The 24,796-nt window shown below is 42.8% G+C and overlaps 1 protein-coding gene across 1 annotated transcript in view; it reads left to right on the top strand.

Annotated features, from left to right (window-relative positions):
• Positions 1-24,796, top strand: part of COL4A5 (collagen type IV alpha 5 chain) — a 228,849-nt gene that overhangs the window by 104,917 nt on the left and 99,136 nt on the right. Inside the window, exons 26-30 of the mRNA XM_051969028.1 lie at positions 4,889-4,981; positions 5,180-5,284; positions 7,163-7,260; positions 8,274-8,424; positions 13,277-13,390. Of these exons, the coding sequence (XP_051824988.1) occupies positions 4,889-4,981; positions 5,180-5,284; positions 7,163-7,260; positions 8,274-8,424; positions 13,277-13,390 (561 nt within the window). The remainder of the gene's footprint in view (positions 1-4,888; positions 4,982-5,179; positions 5,285-7,162; positions 7,261-8,273; positions 8,425-13,276; positions 13,391-24,796) is intronic.

The following is a 24,796-nucleotide window of genomic DNA, read 5'->3' as shown; positions in this document are numbered from 1 at the left end:
AATGGACACAGATTTTTATTTTAGTTTTTTTAAACTACCATAAAAAAGACTGCAATATTTTGCTATATTTGAGACCTTTCCCTTTGGGGTACATGCCCCAGAGGCTCACCTCTTTATTGTCGCTGGGGCGAAACTGAGGCCCTAGCCTCAGTTAAGTGGTAGATCAGAGTCAGAGGACTTGAATAATTTAGTCACTTTTCCCGCATTGATCCATATTGTTTTTGAGAATAGTCGAACCGATTCAGCTTCATTAACAATGTTTCGGTGTGCCTGTCACAGTTTCTCCAACATCGATTATTTCCATCTTTCATTGTCAGTTTTTGGGTGCAAGGTGAAACCTTGTAGTTAATTTTATGTGTTCTTACTGTTACTGAAGTATTTTTACATATGGTTTTTGATAGTTTGCATTTTTTGGAAGTCTTTTGTATCCTTTCAACAATTATCTATTGGAGAAAGGATCTTAACCTTCTATATTTATATCAGAATATTCTGTATTATATCTTGGATATCAAACTTTTATGTGAAGATTTCTCTGTAAAAGATCTTTATCTTCTTAGTCTAATTACTTTGATTTAATTTGTGCAAAAACTTTCAATATTTTTATCAACAAAATTGTACAGATTATCTTTTATAACCACTGTTCTTTGTTTAATTTTGTACTTTCTGAAAAATCATAGGTCTGAAAGGTACCACCTTCCATTCTTTTCTGATTTTTTAATGTGATCATTTAAATTGAAGTCTCCTATCCCTTTGGAGCTAAGTGTATTAATAAGTGTAAGTATTGTTGGTCAGAACATAATTGTTGCCATACTCCTTTCTAGTTTTCCCAGTTGTTCTGATTGAATAGAGAGTACTTACCCCCAAAATTATGTTTTGGGGTTTAATGAAGGTTAGGCTGCTATGTTCAGTCGCTTTTGAGTCTTACTTACCTAGTCTGTTCTGTTGATCAGCTAATGATTACTACTTTACATACTTTAAGATCTTTATTCTAACTTTTTTCATTCTTCCATTGAGATTATTGACCTTCTACCACTTCACATCTCTCAGATTGGTTAAGATACAGGAAAAGATAATGACAAATGTTGGAGGGGATGTAGGAAAACTGGGACACTGATACATTGTTGGTGGAGTTGTGAAATGATCCAACCATTCTGAAGAGCAATTTGGAATGATGCCCAGAGGGCTATAAAACTGTGCATACCCTTTGATACAGCAGCAGTGCATACCCTTTGATTTTTTGTAGTTGCAAGGAATTGGAAATTGTGTGTGGATGCCCATCAGTTGGAGAATGGCTGAATAAGTTCTGGTATATGAATGTTATGGAATATTATTGTTCTATAAGAAATGATGGGCAGGCTGATTTCAGAAAAGCCTGAAAGACTTACAGGAACTGATGCTAAGTAAAGTGGGCAGAACTAAGAGAACAATGTACACAGTAACACGATTACATGATGATCAATTGTGATGGACTTGATTGTTTTCAACAAAGAGGTGATTCAAGGCAATTCCAATAGACTTGTGAAGGAAAGAGCCGTCCACAATCAGAGGGAGAACTATGGAGACTGAATATGGATCAAAGTATAGGATTTTCACCTTTTGTTGTTTGTTTGCTTGGTTTTCTCCTTTCTTGTGTTTTTTTTTTTCCTTTCTGATTGGATTTTTTCTTGTGTAGCGTAACAAACATGGCAATATGTTTAGGAGAATTACACATGTTTAATGTATATTGGATTGCTTGCTGTCTTAGAGAGGGGATGGGGGAAAAAGGAAGAAGAATCTGGAACACCAAGTTTTGCAAAGGTGAATGTTGAAACCTATATTTGTATGTATTTGGAAAAATAAAATACTATTACAAAATCAAAAAAGAGAAAAAGATTATTGACTTCTATCAGATGAGCTTTATTATTATTTAATCTAGTCTTATAAATGAACCCTTTTAGATATAGCACCATTATTTTTATTTTATTGGTGCAAAACATCTATGACCAATGGATATCTCATCCCTTTTTAAATTTTTATTTCTGTTGAAAGTGTTTTGTACTTGTAATCATAAGTCTGGAGTGCGTTCCATTAAATTAACTTTCAAATATTTTATATATTTCGTAGTTACTCTGAAATAACTTTTTTCTATTTCTGCTTTTTATTAGTAATATACAGAACATCTGGTTATTCTGTGGGTTGGTTTTGAATTCTGCTATTTTACTGAAGCTGTTAATTATTTGGATTAATTTTTAGTTGTCAGATGTCCAAGATTTTCTAAGTAAACCATCATGTTGTCTTGAATGCTTTTGCTTCCCCATTCCCCCTATTCCCTTAATTTCTTTTCTATAGCTGGCTTTTCTATCACTGTGTCAAATTAGAGAAGAGTCACTGGGCATCCTTGCTTTATCCTCGTTCTTAACGGGAAATGTTCTTGTTTCTTTATTACAAATAGTGCTAGCTCTTATTTAATATAGATACTGTTTCTCATATTAATGAAAGGTCCTTTCCATGTAAGCTTTTTGTGTTTTTAACAAAAATGAGTGCTGTGTTTTTTCAAAGACTTTGTTTACAGCTACTGATGTCATATAATTTTTTTATTTTGGTCATTAGTATGATTTATTTATAATTTCCCTAATGTTGAACTTTGAGTCTTAGTATAAATCAAACAGGGTTATGATGAATCTTTTTTTAAATTCACAACTATAGCCTTTTTGCTAGTATTTTAGTCACTATCTTCCATTGCCTTCATTAATCTGCCATTAAATTCACGGTCATGTCCTAGATCACTTCTGCCTTTCAGAACTCCTGGAAAGGGTTATCAAGTCTGTTTCCTCTACCCTTAAATCTCTTGAAATCTTGATTGAAATTTCCTTCTTCAAGATTATTTTTGATCTCTTATCTCTTAAACCCAATAGCCTTCTCTTCAAACCCAACAACCTTCCCTTCATTTTCCTTCTTGTCGTCTCTCATCCTTTCATGATGTCATGATCTCTTCCCTCCTCCTGAACCATTAGAACATTGCTTTCTTTCTGGTCTCTACCTGCTTTTCTGACTGTTCCTTTTAATCATTACCTTCTCAGCTGCTATACAAGAATAGTCCCCAAAGCTCTGTTCTAGGCCCTTTTATCTCTTTCTCTTATTTGGCGATGCCATTCGCTCCTATAGCTTTATCATCTCTTTAAAGATTACTCCCAAATCTACATATTCAGTTCTCATCTTCTGAACTCATCGCATATTATTAGCTGCTCACTGTACACTTTTACCTGGATGACCCATAAGCATTTAAAATATATTTCCAAAGCAGAATTCATTATATCTTCTCCCAAATCTATCATCCTTCCTCCCAATTCTGGGAAAAACCAAAATGGAAGAATGTCCGTTATCCAGATTTTGGTTTGCAATTGCAATGACCAATTAATGGAGAGACGTTACCTTTCAGTATACGTATCTTAGACAGATGCGAAAAATGGGTGATCTTGGCCTAGAGTTGAACAGGAGTAGGAGAATGGGCTGGCTAGCTTTGGGGAAACTGGGAGATTCTTTTAATGACATCAAGATTCTTTTTAAAATAAAAACCCATTTAAAAAATGGTATTCTTTTGGTGATGTTTTATGGCTGGGAGCCTACAAAGGATTGAAGTGGGAGATCACCCAGGGTATCCAGGGAGGGAGACCTCAGAAACTCAATGTAAACAAAACTTAAGTCATTACTTTTCTCCTCAAACCTACTTCCTTCCAAATTTCCCTATTACTATCAAGGGCACCACAATCCTCCCAGTCTCTCAGGCTCACAAGCTAAATGGCATCCTCAGTTCCTCACTATCTCTTACCCCTCCTACATCCAACATGGCACCAAAGTCTATCAAATTTACCTTGGGGCCATCTTTAATATACCTCCCACACATACACACGTCTTTTTTTCTTTGACAGTGCCATCAGCAATGGCCTGTGGGTGGGTCTGCCTGCCTCAAATTTCCCCAGTCCATCCTCCAATCCATCCCACCTTCAGCCACCAAAGTGATCTTCCTAAAACACAAGTCTGACAAATTAACCCCTTCCTCAGTGAACTCCCTTGAACCCTTGACCTAAAGAATCAAATATAAAATCCTCTTTTGGGCATTCAGATCCCTTCCCAACGTGGCCTTCTCCTACTTTCTCAGTTCTCTTACACTTTATAGCACACTCAGTTACTCTGCAGTCCAGTGATACTGATCTCTTTGCTGTTTCTCACACAAGATGTCCCTTGACCAATCATTTGCTTCAGCTATTCCCCGTGCCTGGAATTTTCTCCCTCCTCTTCTCCATCTCCAGGCTTCCTTGCAGTTCCAGCTAAAATCCCACTTTCTACAGGAAGTCTTTTTCAATCCCCCTTAATTCCAGTTCCCTCCAATGACTATTTCACCTATGTGTAGCTTGTTTGTACATAGTTGTTTTCATGCTATCCCTCCCCATTGCATGCTCCTCAAGGGCAGGGACTGTTTTTTACCTTTCCTTGAAACTCCCCTTTTAGCACATGGCCTAGCACATAGTAAGCATTTAATCAATGCTTTTTGGCTGACTGTGAGCAGGCTGTAATAGAGTACAAAAATGGAAGTAAGAAAAAGAAGCAGTATATAGGATGGGACACAAAATTTAAAAAACAATTGAGTTGATCCTGTGACAAAAGTGAGAGTCAGCTATTGGGTCACTAGTACCCTCACAGTATCCAAAAAACCGAAAGAAGGTTTGATCAGATGACCTGAGGGGAGGACATGGATGACAGTCCCATAGGTTGGGGAGCGATCTACTTGGGACAGGAAATACCTTGGAACATTTGAGGAATTGTAAAAAATTTCTATTGGTCATTTAATTTTGCTTAAGGAGAAAGCCAGCTGACTCTCTAAGTCATACACGTGCTCTCTCATTTTCAGGTGCCAAAGGTGATCCCGGGCCAACTATATCCCAACCGGGACCTCGTGGCTTGCCTGGCCTGCCTGGCAGAGATGGTGATGTGGGTCTTCCAGGTAGGAAGAGAAATCTGTGGCCAGAATCTATAACTTTTGGCATCCCACAGTAGAATGTAAGCCATATATTTCCCAGTAGAATATAAGCTCCCTGGAGGCAAGAACTGGTGTTTTGGTCTTTGTAGCCTCGGTGTCTAGCACTGGGTGAATGCTTAACAGATGGCTGTTAATTGATTGTGTCTCTGAATTTCTCTCTAGGTGATCCAGGGTTTCCAGGTGTGCCAGGCTTGCCGGGAATCCCTGGCAGTAAAGGGGAACCAGGTCGCCCCGGCATTGGTCTTCCCGGACCACCAGGTCCCAAAGGTAGGTGGTTAAACCTCTCCCCCTTCCCCCATTTCTCTTAGACAAGCTGCTGCTCTGTTTCCCCTCTATTTATGAAGCCAATTTCTTGAGGCCTCTCCCTGACAAGACATGGCCTATAATAAGGGAGGAACAAGCTTACATCTTGCACGTAGAAACTAAAATAATATTTTCTTTTGGCTGTGCTTCTCCTCTGAGCTTCTTAGGACTGTTGTTTTGAGGAATTGCCTGCAAATTCTGCTGTGTTCTCACAGCATTTGTTCTCTTGAAGTGGTTGAGCTGAAAACAATTCCCAAATGTATCCCTAAAGGGTTTGGGAGAGAGCAGATTTGATTTGTGTGTGTGTGATTTGGGGGATTGATTTTCTAGCTTTATTTACCAGAATGTTATGTGGGGAGTTAAGCTCTTTACACAGGCAGGCCTCAAACGGGAGGGGAAATGGTTCCAAATCCTGTTGGTGTAATTCACTCTTTAGATGTTGCTCTATTTTAAAATTATAGCCCCCATTTATTTACAATTTTTTATTGATATCTTTTTGGTTTTACATCACCTTCATTTTGCAATGAATGTCTTCCCTCTTCTCCTCCCCACAGAGTTACACCTTGTAAAGCAGAATGGGAAAAATGGGGGGGGGGGGAAATAGTCCAGCCAAACTAAGCTACCCAGCGGCCAAGCAAAGTCTCTGCCACAGGGCTCCCTCCTCTTGGTAAAGAAAGGAGGATCTCCTAGCCCTTCTTTGGGTCTGAGCTTCACCGTTACAACGATGCAGAACCCAGTCTTTTGTTGTTCATTTGGTTGTTTGTCTGGCCATTTTTTCCCTTTATATCACTGTCATTGTTGTTTATATTGTTTCCCTGGTTTAGCTTAGTTCGGGGCATCTTAGACTTTTTCCATTCGTGACCCCTTTTCACCCAAGAAATTTTTATGCAGCCTCAGGTATATAGGTATATAAATAGGTATACAAATCAAACTTTTCTTGATAATAAACCATAATTTCCCAACCCCCACATTCAGTCATGTGACCCCTTCCAGGGTCACACCCCACAGCTTAAGAAGCTTTGGCTCGGTTGACTCAGTAGCATGTCCTACTGTGCTTCTAGGTATTCCTTTCCCACAGGGCAGTAATATTCCATTCTATTCATGTTATTTCATTCCCCAGTTGATGGGCATCTATGTGGTTTCCAGTTCCTTCCAGCTATAAATATTTTGGATGGGCATCAAACCCACGATACCATTGCTATAGGGAATTCCTGGGTGAGGACACACCTGCCAGCGAAGGCTAGTGCTTTCTCTATGATATCTAGTCTTAGACCATTGCCTTACTGAGCATGGTTGGGCCTGGTTAGAGCTTGGGTGGGAGACAATGGCCTGAGAAGTAGCAGGTTGAATGACTTTACCCAGAGTCACTCAGTTAGGACAGGTAAGAAGCGGGGCTTGAGGTCAGCTCTTCCAAAAGCCGAGGCTAGTTTTCTCCCCACTGTCACCTTGCCTCTCCCGGTGCCTGCTTATATATAATACCTTTCTTTGTGTCTGGCTTTGATCTCCTTGGAATATATGCCAAGCAGTGGGATCCCTAGGTTAAAGAGTATCAAAGGTCAAAGTTGGGTCATTTTCTTAATCAAGTTTGTAGCCCCTATTTTGTTACATGAGCACAATCACTACGATGATAAAAATAAAATGATGTAAAATAAAGATGATTCAGTGGAGCGGGCCATCCAATGGACATCCTCACTTAGTACAGTATCGTATTTGTCCTGAAAATACTGTTCTTGTTGGGACCGGTACATGGGCAGGAGGTAGAAGACATACGAACATTGTTCTCTTTTTGAGCGCGACTGGAAAGTTCTCTCCCTGGGAGATCTGTTATGCCCTATTTTTCAGGTTACCAAGGAATGCCGGGGCCTCCGGGAACCCCTGGAGCACCTGGAAGACGTGGCCTACAAGGCCCTCCTGGGCATCCTGGTCTCCCAGGTCCAAAGGTTTGACTTCCTCTTTCATCCGCTTTGGTTTCCTTTTCTCCCATCCTTTGTTACATATGTTGGAATTGTCCTTTCTTTCAACCCTTGAACCTCTAAAAATTGTCCCAGTGGTCATGTTGGGAGTACGGGGCTTCGGTGTCTGTTGTTAGAATCCTCGGTTATCTGATTGGATGAACGAACAAAGATATCTGGGCCGTGTCGATGAACCCTTGCCAGATGGCTTTCTAATGAGTAGGGAGAGTAATGATGAATGAGTTTCTGAGACCTTCCCATGCTGGGGCCCACCCTCCCCACGCCATCACGGACACACTCCATACCACAAAGCAAGCTGTTGGCTTTGCAACAGTTTAACTTGACTTCTTGGAGAATGTTATCTCCATCTCCTAATTATAGCTTCAGTAATCTCCAAGGTCTACTCAGCTTCCTAAGTTAAAACCACAATGGTGTTTAAGTGACCAGGCTGTTGAAATGTTTTCCCCCATGTTGAATCTAAACTTCCTCTCCTTCATCATTACTGGATGCTCTGGGAGGGTAGAACAGCTGGCCCCGAGCCCTAACCCTTAGGGCAAAGCCCTCTGTTGGGGCTCTCCCTTCAGCTCTTGCTTCTTCTGACACTAAGGCCTCTCCTGGAGCATGGTGGTTAGTCTGGTGATCATTCTTTAGCAATTATCTTCCTGCTTATCTCTCTCACAAAAAAGTCAGTAATTGCCCAGAGGAAGCTGGGTATAGTGGATAGAGCGTATTGCCTCCGCAGTGTAAAGGCGCTAAGCGGCCTTGGTGGCAACTGGGGCGTGACCTCAAAGTGCCTCTACAGGTGGCAAAAGAGTTGGAGATATATGTTAGTAGAGAGAGGGAGCTCTCTATCGCAATGAAATCAAAGGACAGAACTCCCTTTTACCTTTGCTCATCCGATACCTTTCTTTGGCGTAGCCATGACGAGGGACATACGCCAGAAAAACCACGTCTGACTTTGTCTTTTCTTCCTTCCCTACTTCCATGTGCTGATTCTCAAGGGGGAGCCAGGGGTTGGCCTTCCTGGACCACCTGGACTCAAGGGACTCCCGGGCGTTAAAGGAACACCTGGTCCAAAAGGAAGCACTGGTTTCCCGGGGCTCTCGGGCAACCCAGGGCTCCCTGGCTTGGATGGACCGGCCGGGCCAAAAGGTATGGAGTCTTATTGTTTGGGGTTAAAATATTTGCTGAGCTTTTTATCTTGGAGATTTATGAGGGGAAAGTAGCTGAGAAGCCTGCCTTTCCTGCCACATCCACTTTTATGGGATTAACAGCCATCTCATCTTACTTATGAGGAAACTGAGAGGGAAAGTAAAGATACTTGCCCAAGGTCATGCATCAAATTCTAGATCTTGACCTAAAAGTGACCTTGTAGGTCACCTAGTCCAACCCTCTCGTTCTACGGGGCAAAAACTCAGACCCAAGGTTACGTAGAGAGTAAGTGAGAGAGTCAGGAATGAAACCATGGCCTTTTCATTCCAAAGCCAGCACTTTTCCCATTGCACCACAATGTTCCCCCTCAGTTCCCCTAGGTATTTATGGGAGTAATGATAAAGCTGGTTTGAGATGACTTTATTGATTCCAAGTTCTTGCTCCTCCTGCCCCCAAACTAAGGGGGGGACTCAGTTCTTTGTGGCAAGACTGGCCCATGCCACAGAGGCCCCCAAGCCAACGGAGCTGTCAGAGAAGATCCAGACCAGAGTCTCCTTCCCATTTTCAGTCAGAGCCACTCATTAACCTTTCCATGTTTAAACAGCTTGAGGCTACATGACCTGCAGCACCCGATGAGCTCCCCCAGCTTCAGAATTATGATCCCAGTGTAACAAATCCAGACATTCCAAATAACAAACCGTGTAAGGAATGACCTTCTCCTTATGGAAATCCCACACTCCCTTCAACTCCCTTGTATTATCTCATTATAGCATGACCTTGTGGAGCTTGAGGCCCGTTTGAAAACTCTGGGCACCTAACCAAGCTTCTTGTCAGTCTCAGGCCAGAAATTCAAGGTCCCCTCAAAGGAATCCTTGAATACTAAGACATGGTATCGTGTGGGGGAAGGGATGCTAGGCTCACTCTTCTACTTCCTACTCACTCTGTGACCCCAGAGGAGGTCAAAGTCAGAAGCCCGGAAGGGGCTTCAGAGGTGATCGGTTCCAGCCAATCTCCCCAATCCCCACTGCCCCATGCTCAGCAAGTAGCCATCCACGGTCTGCTTGAAATACCCCACCTTCCTGAGGCAACCCGTCCCACTTTCAGGGAGATCTGATTGTCAGGAAGGCTTTCCTGACATCAAGCAGAAATCTGTCTTCGACCCATCCCCCCTGATTCTGCCTTCAAAACCCAATCAGAACAAGTCTCATGACTTCATTCATATGAGGCACCCTTCATACACTTGACCACATGTGTCACATCCCCCTAAGTCTTCTCTTCTTTAGGCTCAACATCCCCTATTCCTTCAATTGTCCACAGTCGATGAACATTTGAGGGCTGACTGTGTGCCAGGAACTATGTTAAGTGCTGAGAATTCAAAGAAAACCAAAAGACAGGCCCTGGCCTCAAGAGCTTACAGTCTACTCAGAGAAGCTATCTCATAAAAAGAAGCTGGAAAAGTGGAGGGAGAGGAGGGCGGGACTGATGAAGTCCTATAGCCAGATGAGAAGTGAAGGGATGTCTTCCTTGGGCCCCCTCCTTAAACAGAGGATCTCATGTGGCAGGTACTCAAGGTCTTTTGCCATCCCGTAGCCTCCTCTTGGCTACTATCTCCCTCATCTCTGTTCTTCCTAAACTGTGTTGGCTAGAATCGAACAGAAGATTCCAGATGGGATCCGCGCATGGGAGAGTCCAGTGAGACTCCATATGTCAGTCCCCCTGACGCAGACTAAGATCACTTACGCTTCCTTGGCTGCCCCGTCACTTGGCTAATTCACACTGAGGTCACAGATCTTTTGCAAGCTGCTCTCTCTCCACGTTTCCCCCAGTAGACCATTAACACCCAGTTGATTGATTGACTAATTGTTTGATCAATCTCCTATTTGGAAAGCCATTTTTGGGGGAATCCAAAGCTAAGACTTGGCATTTATCCCAAATAAAATGTAAACCGATTCGGTTTGGCCCGGGTTCAAGATTTCTTTGGATTCTGATGCTTTTCTGTCCAAAGAGTTTGTTCTCCCTCTCAGCTTGGTGTCTGATATCTATCCTGGCCTAAGTCAGTGCTAGAGATGTGAAATAATTCGAGCGGCCAAGACCAAGCCCAAACTCCTGGGACGCTCCACCGGAGAGTTCCTGCCAAGCCGATATCAAATGACTAATAACTCGCGTTTGCGTCCGCTCATTCAACCAGTTTAGAATCTGTCTAACTGTACTGTCATCTAGCCCACATTTCTCCATCGTTCTCACAGAAATGCCTTCAGAGACTTTAGCGAGAGCTTTTCTGAAACTCAGGTAAACAACAGCAGCAGCATTCCCTTCCCTTACAAGTTTATTAACTGTGTCAAGAAAGGAAATGAGGCGAGTCCAGCGTACTCTGTTTCTGATGAAGCCTTGGGAGCTCTTTCTCATCCCACTTCCTTTTCTAGATGCTCTCTGACCATCTCTTTAATAATTCCCTCTAGAATGGACCAGAAACTGAAGTCAAGCTCGCCGGCCTCTAGTTTGCAGACTCTTTTTTTGTTCTTTTTCGAAAGATGGCGTATTTATCCTTGCCTAATTGTGTCGTATCTCCTGTTCTCCTGATACAGCTTCAACTTCCATGTCTTCTCCTGCCCCTACTCTTCACAACTTTTTGTTGTTCTTTGCTTTCTTTGCCATCCCAAACTAATCCTGAGCTTTCCTGGGAGTGACGCCATTCAAATGGTACCATATCATGGTTTTGTATTCATCCTCTGTCGCTCACCCTCCCTCCCATCTTCAGCTGTTTTGAATCTAATTTGGTTGGTCAATTTCCTGCGCATCCCATTGGTCTCTTCAGACAACAACTGTTTTTCTTCCCCACTGAAAGCCCATTTCATTCTTGAGCATCTCCCATCCCTCCTGCTCTGACTTTCCCTGTAGAATTAGTCGATCCAATCCTACCCATCTTTCCTATGAACCCTTTGCAATGTGCTTTCCCCAAATCTGGGGCATTATATTAGACCAACCCCAGTTTTCTCCTCTCTCACTGATTCAAGGATGTCTTGGTCGCTTCCCTCCAGGGTTCCGATCATTTCTACCCACCTAGAAACCAGTTCCTGTCTGTTAATAATGAAAATCGGATGCAGAATAAAATCCTCCCCCCTTGTTAGTATTCTATTACATTAAGGCAGTTCAAGAAGTTCTTAGTGTTCTGCTTTTGGCACAGAGAGAGTTCCAGTCGATGTCTGGATGATGGCAGCCCCCCCCCATTACCACTCTATCATGCTTCTTTCTGTGCCAGACTTGGAATCTGTTTCCCCAGCTCCTCATCTATTTCTTCTTTCTGTTCAGATGGTCTGGATGATGAGAGAAGTATTCCTGGTTTTCTCTCCATTGATCTGTCCCCAGATGTTCTCAGCCACACTTCATCTATCTGATTCTTGTTTTTCCTCACCTGAGGATGTCCTTCTTATGTATCATTACCCGGTGTTCCTTTTACCCAGTCTGCTTCTTTCTCTTTAAAGTCTACCCATCCAGGGCCCTCCGCTAGACCTGGTCCCACCATGTCTCAGTGATACTTCTGGGATCAGCTCCATCTTCTCCAGTATTTCCTTGTCATCCAAACTCAAGGCATCAGGAGCTCATGTTTTGTGTGTGTGTGTGTGTGTGTGTGTGTGTGTGTGTGTTTTTCCCCCCATCAGCCCATTCTTTGGGTTTTGTCTTGTGTGAATCCAAAGGAGCCCAGCTGCTCTTCTCCCTTCCCTGCAGCTGCTCTAAAATGGAGTCTAGTTGGTAGGTGTTTTCTGCCTCCTTTTGCCTTTATGAGCCTTAGTTTCCTCTTCTGTAAAATAGATCTCATAATGCTTCCATTGGCTTCCCTGAGAGGCTTTTTGCAAGGAAAGTGTTCTGTGAACCTTATGGTGCCAGAGGAATGGAAGTTATTCTTACTGCTCTCTCAGTGTTCTTTTTATTACGTACTTTATTTTGAACAATCATCAACAAACACTCTACAAAACATTCCGCTCTACAAAGAAGGACACTAAAGGGGATCGTATATGAAACTGAATTATTTTTCTTCTAACACGGTAGTCACAAAATCGCCCATTTCCAACATCACGTATAATGTGCTGGAATTGTGCCTGCCTGTGGTTCCCCAACATGAGATGACTAAAAAGATCAGCATTCTGCTCTTGTCCATCCTTCCCCTGATTTCTCCTAAGGCCCTTCCACAGCACGTCTTTTGCCTGGAGTGTGGTCCAGGCTTTGAGGAAAACAAGGACGGGAGATTAGTTGCCTTCATTTATTCCTTATATCCTTCCTGGAGGGGAAAATAAAAAATAAATCTGGAGGAGAATCAAGCTGACTTGGATCTGGAGGCCCAGCCCTTAGCACATGTCAAATAAGGTCCCGGTGGCCACGTCTGGTTCCTTTTCCATATGTCCTGGCTACTTACCTCCGCTCTTGAAGGCAGCTGGTGGCTGTCTCAGTAGATAGAACACTGAGGCTGGAAGTGGGAAGACCTGAATTCAAATATGACCTCAGGCACTCATTAGCTATGAGACTCTGGACAAGTCACTTCACTTCTGTCTGCCTCAGTTTCCTCAATTCTAGCCTAATTCTGAAGGTGGTTGTAATAATCAAATGAGATAATGACTAAAATCATCGAGCACGTCCCCCGGCTTATTCCCTTACCCCCCCCTTTCCTTTGATGGTCCATGAATGGCAAGCTTTCCAAGGATATATACATATTTCCTGCCTCTATCTGATCACATGGGTCTTGTGACAGCATATACTCAACAAGTCAACTAGTCTTGTAAGAAAAACTATTATTTGCAACCAAATCTGCTGTATGTGAAGTAGAACTAGATTTCTTTTGTTTTGTTCTTCTGCAAAGGTGACCCAGGAACAGTCGGACAGCCCGGATTCACGGGTCCTTCTGGGCTACCAGGAATGGGCCGTCCAGGCCGTCCAGGACCGCCAGGGGTTCCTGGACCTCTTGGTCAACCAGGTAGGACTGGACTAAAGGTAGGCTGTGACCTCAATTTAGTGCAGCAAATGTTCATTAAACCCCTACTCTGTGCCAGGCACATGGTTATTGTCCATTTTGCTCAAAGAATACCGAAGTGACTGGGGTCAATGTAGCGACTTTCTGTCTGTGGCCGATCAAACCGCCATGACTTCAGAATGTTCTACCGCAGGTCAGGTCTAAGTGATCCATGTGATCTTTTAAAGCAGAGATGGCTCGAAATGTGCATAGCTCACATGTCTTTTGAGCTATTACAGATCTGCTTTGCTCATAGGGCACGCCATCTCCTTCCTTGAGGTGAGCACGACATGTTTCTTGGTCTTGTATCTCCCCAAGGTCAATTCCAGAGTTCTCCAGAGAGACCTGGAGAGCGTCCTTGTGACACTTCTGCCCATCATGTGGAGGCTGGCCCCATATGAGTTCTCCCTAAAATAGTCTGTTAGGCAAACGATCGTTCGGGCTACATGCCCCGCCCGTTGGACTTGCATCCTTCACAGCAGAGTTCAGCTCAACAAAGACCCTCAACGTCCAGTGCCTCATCTTGCCAAGGGATCTTCAGAATCTTCCTCAAACAATTCACCTGGGTGCATACAGATACGATCAGTGAAACATTGCTACTCTCAGAGAGCTTACATTTTATTGGAGGAAACAATATGTACACAGCCGACTAAAAATGAAGTAATCTTGGGGCAGCTAGGTGGCGCAGTGGTTAGAGCACCAGCCCTGAAGTCAGGAGGACCTGAGTTCAAATCTGGCTTCAGACACTTGCCCAGTGATCTGGGCAAGTCACTTAAACCCAATTACCTCAGCAAAAAAAAAAAAGAAAAACAAGTAATCTGGGAGAGCAATAAGCCCTAACAACTGGGAGGAGTCAGAAAAGGTTTTCCATGTAGAAACTAAGCTTTGGATAAGAGTGGGAATTCTAAGAGGCAGCTGTGAGGAGGGGGACCATTCCAGGCATGAGGGACGACCTGCACGAAGGCAAAAAGATGACTTATGGAAGGCCATGATGAGAATCACTGTATGGGCCAGAATTTGGCTAGAATGTTAACTGGGAGCTGGGAGGAGGTGAAATCAGGCTAAGGAGAGACCCTTTTTCACCTGAGAAATGTTTACATGACCCTGGGTATACAGGTATATATGTATATAAAACGAGTCCCCAAATCAAACGTTTCCTGACAACAAATCAGAGTTCCGTGGCCCCCATCATTCAGTTACGTGACCCCATGGGGGGGGTCACAACCTACAGTTTGAGAAGCTGGGAACTAGACTGGATTGTGAAAGTCTGGCTATTCCCAACAGGAATTGGTCACTGATCCTAGAGGCAATAGTGAGCAGCTGAAGCATCTTGAGTGAAGGAATGATATATTTAGACCGTGTTTTAGGAATATCATTTTGATAACCCGTATGGGCCATGAAATGGAGAAGGGAGAAATCGAGGAGAGGAGACCAATCGGGAGGCTGTTACAGTGGAGAGGCAACAAGGGTTTGAAGTTAGGTGAGCACTAAGTGGAGACTAAAAGAAGGAAGTCTGACTTTGATGTTGCAGACCCGGGTCCATGGAAGGAAGCTGGCGAATGGTACTTGTGTTATTGCTGAAGAAGTTCGGAAGAGGGCTGGGATTAAGGAGGGTGGCTTAGGGATTTTAAGTGTTTCAAATGTCCATAATGGAATCGGAACCATATGCCCACCAAACATTTGGGAGCGGGGGGCTAGAGGACAAGATGAAGAGGCTGGCTACATCTGCCTGCTTGGGAAGGCAGAGATCATGGGACCTTTGGGAGCTGATGAGGTCTGAAGAGAGGGCACAGGGCGAGAATGGAAGAAAAGCGGCCCGAGGTCGAGCCCTGTGGTATACACATGCTTAAAGGGCATGACCCTGCCGAGGGGAATTGAGAAGGAGCCATCACACAGTTAGGAAAAGGATACATAGACAGAGAAGGACAGTCAGATGGACGGGGGACACACAGACTGATGGGGACACACAGACAGGGGACAGACAGACAGATGGGGGACACACAGATAGACAGACAGAGAAGGAGCTGTTAGACAATTAGGAAAAGGATCCAGAGAAAGCCTACAAGATAGGAAGGACAAGCAAGAATTCAGGAGGCAGAGTTGAGCAACCCTATTGAAAGCTAAGAATGGCTCCTTAGGATGAGGTCTGAGAAAAGGCCATTGGATTTGACAACTAAGCAATTACTGGGGATCTTGGAGAGAGCAGGAAGTTGGGAAGTGAACAGGACTTAGAAAAATGGAAGCAATGAGTAGAGAAGGCTTTTTTAAGCAGTGAAAATGAGGAAAGATTTAGAAGCATAGAGGAGGTAACTCGTGACTCATTGGGTAGTGTGCTGGGGCTGGAGTCAGGAAGACCCGTCTTCAAATCTCAGCCTTAAACTCTTCCTAGCAGTATGACTCTGGGCAAGTCCCTTAAGCTCCGATTGCCTGACAGAATGGATCCACCGGAAAAGGAAACAGCAGACCACTCTAGTACCTTTGCCAAAAAACAAACAAACAAACAAACAAACAGTTCTGTTCATGAAGGTCGGACATTACTGGAATGACTGAATGACAAAATCAAGGTGGAGCTTGAGGGAATGACTGGGTCTGGTGAAGGGTTGGTGCTTGTTGTTGTTGAGTTTTTTAAGGCGTGTTTATAGATAGATGGGAATCATTGAAAGGGCAGAGGAAGATAAGAAGGGATAGAATGGAGACTGCGATGGTGGGGCGAGGATCGTTATACTTGACAAGGATAAGAGCCCTTTTTGTTAGAGATTGAGTCAGAGGGGGAGAGGATGGGATGATCTTGAGGAGATTTGAGTTGTACAATGGGGGAAAAGGAGACCTCACGACCATTGGTCTTGATTTACTAGGAAAATTGAAATAAGATCCTATAAAAAGAGGGGATAGGGGAGGGTGGGAGCGATTTGAGGACAGGAGGTCTAAAATGCTTGCAGTGGAGAGTGCAACGGGTGGCCAATTGAGGAAGAGTCAAAAGATTACCTTGCGGCATTGAGGACCCAGTTAAGATTAGACAACAGCATAATTATCTAGTGGGTCCAGTCAACTTGCTTGTGTGCTTTCTTTCAGTACGATTCAGTATGCATGCAGTCAGTAAGGAACCAGCCAGAAAGAGTGAATAGAAAGAATCATGCCTTTGGAGTCAGGGAGACCTGAATTCAAATATGGCCTCAGATACTTACTAGCTGTGTGACCGTGGACAAGTCATTTACCTCCTAATGGCCTCGTTTTCCTCATCTGTAAAATGGAGTAATGATAGTGCTTATCTCCCAGAGCTATTGTGAGGGTTAAGTGAGTTAATATCCATAAGGTGCTTCAGAGATCTCAAAGCACTATATAAATACTATTTATTATTATTGTTAAAGAACAACCCATTCCTCTTTGAGGAAATAGTCTTGAGACATATATATAGTCTTGAGACATATATATAGTCTTGAGACATATATATATATATATATATATATATATATATATGTTTGGATATTTATTTTCATGTTTTTCCCTCCCCCCTCAGTTCTCGTTCTCCTTTTCCTTTTTGTGCCCTGTGTCTTTTTCCAGAAGTGTAATTCTGATGGGTGGGTGTGGCCATCTATAGAGAAGCATTGAAAAATCAGTCTATTTTCCAGCCCCCCCCCCACTCATTGTTTCCGACCTGAGCTGGCATTTTCTAGACACGAGCCCCCTCCTTGTCTCCTTTCCTCTTCTCCCCTCCCCCTTTCTAACCTAAAGACAATCTAGCTTTTATCCTCTTTTTCCATAGGCCTTCTATAGGAAATGTATGGAGCTGTAAACAAATGGGTTTTCTTCCTCAGATAGCGATTCCTCCGTTCCCCCTAGTGTCATTGTTTGTGTGAGTGAGTACTTCCTGAGTTTCTGGCTGCATGGTGATATGAATCCTAATGATCTTAATCTAGGCTGGCCCACTAAGGGCCAACCTGAGGCCAGCATATGCTGCTTCTGCGCTTTTTCTTTGCAAAGCCCTGTAATAATGCATCAAATTAAAATGAATGTAGAACATTTAATCCTCCCTTCGAAGTCACATGAATTGATCAGCTGATTTAGGCAAGATAGAGTTCAGATTTGAAATGGAGAGTATGCTTTCTGACCTTCTCGTCAGGCGTTTTTCTATTTATTAAACTAAGAAAACCACGGGCGGTATGGCTTCTCTGGATATCCGGCCGCAGAAATCAAATTTGTGACGCGTTAGATCTCTGGGACTTCTAGAGCCTTTTTCAAGGAGTCCAAAGGTCATGAGTGTTTTAAAATAAGGTGATATTAAGGCATGGATCTTGAACGAGTACCTCGAGAATAGCCCATCGGGATGAGTTTTGGCCAAAGCTCGGTTCTGAGAGAACAAGCGGATGGAATTTTCAGGGGGGAGGGGGGAGGCTATCTCTAGCAGGGATCTCTGGCAAGAGTTTGGAGAAAAGGAGAGTCGCCACCCAATTGGAGAAGGTGAATGATGATTTTCCAAGGGAAGGGAAATGGCCTCTGTGAATTCAAGGCTGAAAAGCTTGACTTGGATTCCCAGCAAAATTCTCAGATGTACCGTTTCCCTTTTTGACAAGTTTGCTAGATGGGTTGTTATCAGTGGTCTAGATCATTAACTCGTCAGTTCCCTTGATCTAGAACTGGAGGGGAAGTGAAGGACCTGGTCTGGAGTCCCACAGCCAGGATGGGGCAGAGGCTGACCTTGGATCCAGGTCTTTTGTGATTCCAGGTTGGACCTCCCTCCACTGTTAAGTTGCCCCCCCCCACCTCCGTTCTAGCTAAATCTATACAATTTCTTCCATTTTGCAAAGAGATTAGTTATTGCTTTGGGATCCATTTTGAAATGCCTTTTTCTTTCTGGTACTTACCAGGGTGTCTGTTTCTAACTTTTTTATGAGACGGTACACCGAGGAAAGTATGCCATGGACAGGAACACCACGGCAAAGACAGAACAATCTGCTTCTAGGACTGAAAAGGTGGCGTGCTGGGGTCGAGAAAGGGTGGGCCTTGGAATCTGGAAGAACTGGATTTGAGACCTGCCTCGGAAAGATAGTGACTGTGTGAGCCTGGGCAAGTCATTTAATTTCTCAGTGTCCCGGGCGGTGTTCCAAAACTAAGTTAAAAAGCAGGTGCTGACTCAGACGAAGAAATTGAAACTATTTATAGACATATGAAAATATGCTCCAAATCATTATTAATCAGAGAAATGCAAATTAAGACAACTCTGAGATACCACTACACACCTGTCAGATTGGCTAGAATGACAGGGAAAGATAATGGGGAATGTTGGAGGGGATGTGGGAAAACAGGGACACTGATACATTGTTGGTGGAATTGTGAACACATCCAGCCATTCTGGAGAGCAATTTGGAACTATGCTCAAAAAGTTATCAAGCTGTGCATACCCTTTGATCCAGCAGTGTTTCTACTGGGCTTATACCCCAAAGAGATACTAAAGAAGGGAAAGGGACCTGTATGTGCCATAATGTTTGTGGCAGCCCTGTTTGTAGTGGCTAGAAGCTGGAAAATGAAAGGATGCCCATCCATTGGAGAATGGTTGAGTAAATTGTGGTATATGAACATTATGGAATATTATTGTTCTGTAAGGAACGACCAGCAGGATGAATACAGAGAGGACTGGTGAGACTTACATGAACTGATGCTGAGTGAAATGAGCAGAACCAGGAGATCATTATATACCTCAACAATGATACTGTTTGAGGATGTATTCTAATGGAAGTGGACCTCTTCGATAAAGAGAGCCTTAATTGATCAAAGATGGACAGAAGCAGCTACACCCAGAGAAAGAACACTAGAAATGAATATAAACTGCTTGCATTTATATTTTTCCTCCCGGGTTATTTATACCTTCTGAATCCAATTCTCCCTGTGCAACAAGAAAACTGTTTGGTTCTGCACACATATATTGTATCTAGGATATACTGCAACCCATTTAACATGTAAAGGACTCTTGCCATCTCGGGGAAGGGGTGGAGGGAGGGAGGGGTAAAATCGGAATAGAAATGAATGCAAGGGATAATGCTGTAAAAATTACCCTGGCATGCGTTCTATCAATAAAAAATTATTAAAAAAAAAAAAGCAGGTGCTGAGCTGCTCTTAATCTTTTGGGGTCCCCAAGCAGTTCTCTGACATTCCGTGTCACTGCTGAGTTACCAGGCAGCTGGTGCTGAAAAAATTTCCCTTCATGGAAGTTGCCTGGAACTTCCCTCCAGACCCTATTTCTGACTTCCTCTGGACTTCAAAACCCTGCCCCCTCTATTGCTGGCTCATGCTGAGACCTCCTTTCTCTGGAATATTCGACTACCTCCCTTTTCTCATTGGTGAAGTCTTCCCCGAGCCTCCGTTTTGTGACAGGAGCCAGGCTGATTTGCCTTCATTCTTCTCTAGGCCTTGTTCTGGACTTCCTCATGACTTCCAAAGCCGTACCGCACTGCTCCCTCAAGATAAATACCTGCAGCTTTCCCCCTTAATAAACCTCCATTTGTATGATGTCTTTCTCAATTAGAATGGAAGCACCTTGAGAATTTTGCTAAGGATTGTCTTTCTTTTTCTTTTTCTTGTATTTTTATACCCCAATGCTTAGCACAGTGCCTAGCAATACTAAGTACTTAATAAAAGCTTGCTCCCTTCTCCCTTTTTCCTCCCTTCTCCTTCCCTCCCTCCCTTCCTTTCTTCCTTGTTGATTCATTTTTTCCTTTTTTTTAACTTCCTTCCCTCTCTCCCTCTCTTCCTTTCCTCCTTCCTTCTCTCCCTCTCTTCCTTCCTTCCTTCCCTCCCTCCCTGTCTTCCTTCCCTCCTTCCTTCTCTCCCTCTCTTCCTTCCTTCCTTCCCTCCCTCCCTGTCTTCCTTCCCTCCTTCCTTCTCTCCCTGTCTTCCTTCCTTCCTTCCTTCCTTCCTTCCTTCCTTCCTTCCTTCCTTCCTTCCTTCCTTCCTTCCTTCCTTCCTTCCTTGCCTTCTTCCCTCCTTCCTTCCTTCTCTCCCTCCTTCCTTCCTCTGAGTTCAAATGCAGCCTCAGACACTTCTTAGCTGTGAGACTTTAGGCAAGTCACTTCAGTTTCCTCATCTGTAGCGTGGGGATGATAATAGCACCTACCTCCTAGCATTGCTGTTATGAAGCTCAAATGAGATGATATTTGTGAATGCTTATTTATTATCTTCCTTTCCAACACCCTGAAGATACCAGTAGAACACGTGCCTATCTGCCTGCTGATCCTCCTTCTTATTACACAACGAACTCATTTTATCTTCCTGTTGTACCCACTTTCCCCTGAGGACATTTTTTCCATACTCTTACTTTTGGGGGAGCTCCTCATTATGGATCTGCCGCAGCCTGCTCACAGCGCCATGTGCTTCTCCATTGTTCTGCAGGTCGTACCCACTTTCAGTCCACGGGGGATTTCGGTGTTCCTGTTTTCCCATTGCCTACTAATACTCTTGTGCTCGTGTTCGATCAGTCTCATAATAATATGTCTAGCTGGATAGCTCATGCGCTCCCCTGGTGGTATGATGGCAAGGCAAGCAAGATGGCCCTCTTATGGCAGACATAGGCTAAGATACCGGCAAGAGAACATGGTCCTGTAAGGACGATCAGGCTTGAGGGGTTGCAGTTGGCATTGTTGAAAGGAATCATCACATTAAGGACACCATGGTTTTGTTGGGAAAAGATGGACTATTGGGAAAAGGGTTCACTTCTTTTTTTTTTTTTGGCTGAGGCAATTGCCCAGGGTTACGCAACTAGGAAGTGTTAAATGTCTGAGACCAGATTTGAACTCAGGTCCTCCTGACTTCAGAGCTGGTGCTCCATCCACTGCGTCACCTACCTGACCCTAGGGTTCATTTCTTAAACAGCTCCAACTTATATCACTGAGAATGAAATAAGTGTCATCGAATATACTCAACGAATTTCTTGCCAGAATAAGAAGATGCAATAATGATGTTCCAAGTATTGTGAGGGATCCAGAAGAGAGACAACTGAGCCCATGTCAGAGGCTCTTAGGATCGGTGCAGCCTTGCCTACGGGTCTTGCTGCACTGTTGGGTATCTCCCATTCTCAGCTGTCTGAAGCCTTTACTGCGATAAAGAAAAAAGTTCAACTAAGCCAAGCAAATGAGTCTTATTAAGACTATGAAATCACCTTCGCTATTATATTCTTAGCAGGCCGGCTTCTTTTTTCAACTTTGAATTTATGTTCTTCTAATTCCTGGAAATTTTATCATTCTTTTGCAAATTGGAAAGGATCCTTCCTCAAGTGGCAGGTGGATAGGGCATTCCTTGATACACATTAACCACACTTGGAGAAGCAAATCAGACAATGTCATAGAAATGACTATGCTGCTTAAATTAATTTCCATACTTAGTGCTCTGCCAATCAAACTACCAAGGGGTTACTCTGCAGAACTAGACAAGATGGCAACAAAATTCAGCTGGAGGGAAAATAGGCCCGTATTCCAGACACTAGGACTCGAGGAAAAGAATGGGGAAGGAAAACTAGGAATGAAGAAACGTGATAAATCAGAGAGAGAGCTCATAGAGATCGTAGATTAAGAGGTTGAAGAGAGGCCATTCATTCTAATCTTCCCATTTTACAGATGGGGAAAGTGAAACCCAGGGAAGGGAGGTGACTTGCTCAAGATGATGCACAAGACCCTCTGTCTAGGGACCTCAAAGATCATCCAGTTACAAAAGAAGAAACTCGGGTACAGGAAGTTTCCTCGCCCAAGTTCATAAAGTAGTCTGATTACTTCCAGACCTTGTGCCATATTGTAAAGTAGTAATTATCAAAGCTATTAGGTATTGATTTTTTTAAATGGACAGATATATCAGTTGACAAGATAAGATACACAAAAATAATAAATAGTCCAACTAAGTAGCCCGGTGTTTGATAAGCCCGAGAACAGGAACGATTTGTGGAACGATTCCCTAATGAAGAACTTCTGGGAAAACTGGAAAGCATTCTGGTAGAAAACAGGCTTAGGTCAGCATCTCACACCACATACCATGATGAGGTCCAAACGGAAGTACCACTTAAACAGAAAAAAGATACCATCATAGCAAAAGGAGAAGAGAATGAAAGGAAGTAACTTTCATAACTCTAGCTAGGAGAATTTATTTATTTTGCCAAATAAGGGATAGAGAATATCATAAAGCAGAAATTAGACAATTTCAACTCCGGGAAATAAAGTTTTGCACAAATACAGTTAATGTAGCATCTAGGATAAAAATGAAACCGTCAATTGGGGGGAAATTTGCATTAGACATCTCTGATAAAGTCTGAATTCTAAGATATGTAGGGAACTAAAAGAACCTTTCCCCAGACTGTGAACAGTTTTCAAAAGGAATATCCCAAACTATTAACAACCGTGCAAATTGCTAAGACTAAGAGAAATGCCACTTAAAATATTTCTGAGGTTTCGTCAAACACCCAATAATCTGGAAAAGGTGACAGACAAAGAAAATGCTAAATGGTGGAGGGGTTGGGCGAAGATAGACGGTTTCAGCTTGCTTGGAGATGTGACTCGTTCAGTCGTTCCAGAAAAGAGTATGGCGTTCTGTGAGAAAAGTCACTAGAAGATTTTGATTCTGTTTTCACTGCTGGGCATATACCTCAAAGAGGTCAAAGTCAGAAATAGAAGTCCCATAGATGGAAAATATTGAAAGGGGGGATTTTTGTGCCAGCAGGTAAATGTGAACAAAGAGCCAGAACCAATCGTCTTATAATCTGGTATGATTTGATGTAGTGACTGATTGAGTGGGAGATAGGATGATTGACTGAAAAAATTAGTATTTAAATGTAATAAAATATTATTGAGACAAGAAATGACAAATGGAGGAATCCAGACAAAGCAATTGATCTAGTGAGAAGTAAACAGAAAGTTAATATGCACAATGACTATAATATAGTAAACAGAAAGCATTCAAATGAAACCAAACTGTATAATTGTTACATTCAATCTCCAGTGAATAGGTGAGAAAGTACACCAAACTCCTTTTGTTGGAGAGCTGGCAAACTCTACGCTCTTATAGTTGCTGCATTTGGTTGATTTGTTTTACTGCTTTTGTTTATTACAAGGGAAGGCCCACTGGACTGGTATTGTGAGAGAGGGGCATGTTACGTATAAAAATGACTTTGAAGTATAAACAAAGACATAGATAAAACTTGTTTTAAAAAGAGCAGCACAGCAGACACTTTTTTGGGAAAGGGTCCTATAATTTCTCCTGGGTGGGAGCAAGGATTATTTGAGCTCAATGCTGTACTTAGTTATAGTACAATTCATCTCCAGGAATTGGATAATTATGGCCTTCAATGATTCAAAGGATCATCAGTCTGATTGATTGATAGATAGATAGATAGATAGATAGATGGATAAATGGATAGATAGATGGATGGATAGATATAGGTGGATGGATGGATAGATATATGTAGATGGATAAATGGATAGATAGATGAATGGATAGATGAATAAATATATGTAGATGGATGGATAGATAGATAGATGAATGAATAGATGGATGGATGGATGGATAGATATATGTAGCTGGATGGATGGATAGATAGATGGATGAATGGATATAGGCAGATAGATGTATAGATAAATATAAGTAGACGGATGGAGAGATAAATAAATAGACAAATAGAGATCGTAGAGTAGAAACCGAACTGGCTGGGATGATCACTAGCTAGGTAATCTAACATGAGTCACTTTTTCTCTCTGGGGAAGAGAGATAGCTATTCACTTTTTCTCCTCCTAGACGGCCTCTGAGATCTCTTCCAGCTTGGGATCTTTGGCCCTGAGCTCATTTAATTCAATCTCTTCATTTTACAGATGAGGAAACTGAGGTCCCAAGGGATGAAGGTGACCAAAGTCACACAGCTGGGATCCTAGATTTTAAGGACTTTTAGAAGCCATTTGGTTCCAGCCCCTCTTTTTATAAATGAGGAAACTGAGACCCAAGGAGAGAAGGGACTAGCTTAAGTTCACACAGGTGGCTTAAGTGCCAGGGCTGGCCTTCCAAATCCAACATTCTTTCCACTTCACCGGGAAGCCAGTCAAAAGAGCCAGAACCAATCATCTTTTAATCTGGTATTATTTGATGTAGACATGGCTTAAATTCTTTTATGTACCCTAACAATAACTCCATTGATGTTTTGGAGAAGGTATAATTAAAGGCACAATGATTTCGACTGAATTCAGACAGCTTGAGTTTCGTTTCTTAGGTTACTATTAAGTGTACAAACTTTCCCCTCTTCTACCCACCACAGATTTGTGTGAATCTCGCTGTTTCCATAGGCCAGTGGTCTCCAAAATATTTTGATTGTGTGATCAGTGAAAAAGAATTTGAGACTCAATCTCAATA

Source organism: Antechinus flavipes, chromosome X (genome assembly GCF_016432865.1).
Source record: "Antechinus flavipes isolate AdamAnt ecotype Samford, QLD, Australia chromosome X, AdamAnt_v2, whole genome shotgun sequence".
Taxonomy (NCBI): Eukaryota; Metazoa; Chordata; class Mammalia; order Dasyuromorphia; family Dasyuridae; genus Antechinus; species Antechinus flavipes.
Note: the sequence above shows the minus strand (reverse complement) of the source record. Positions and strands in the feature narration are given on the sequence as shown.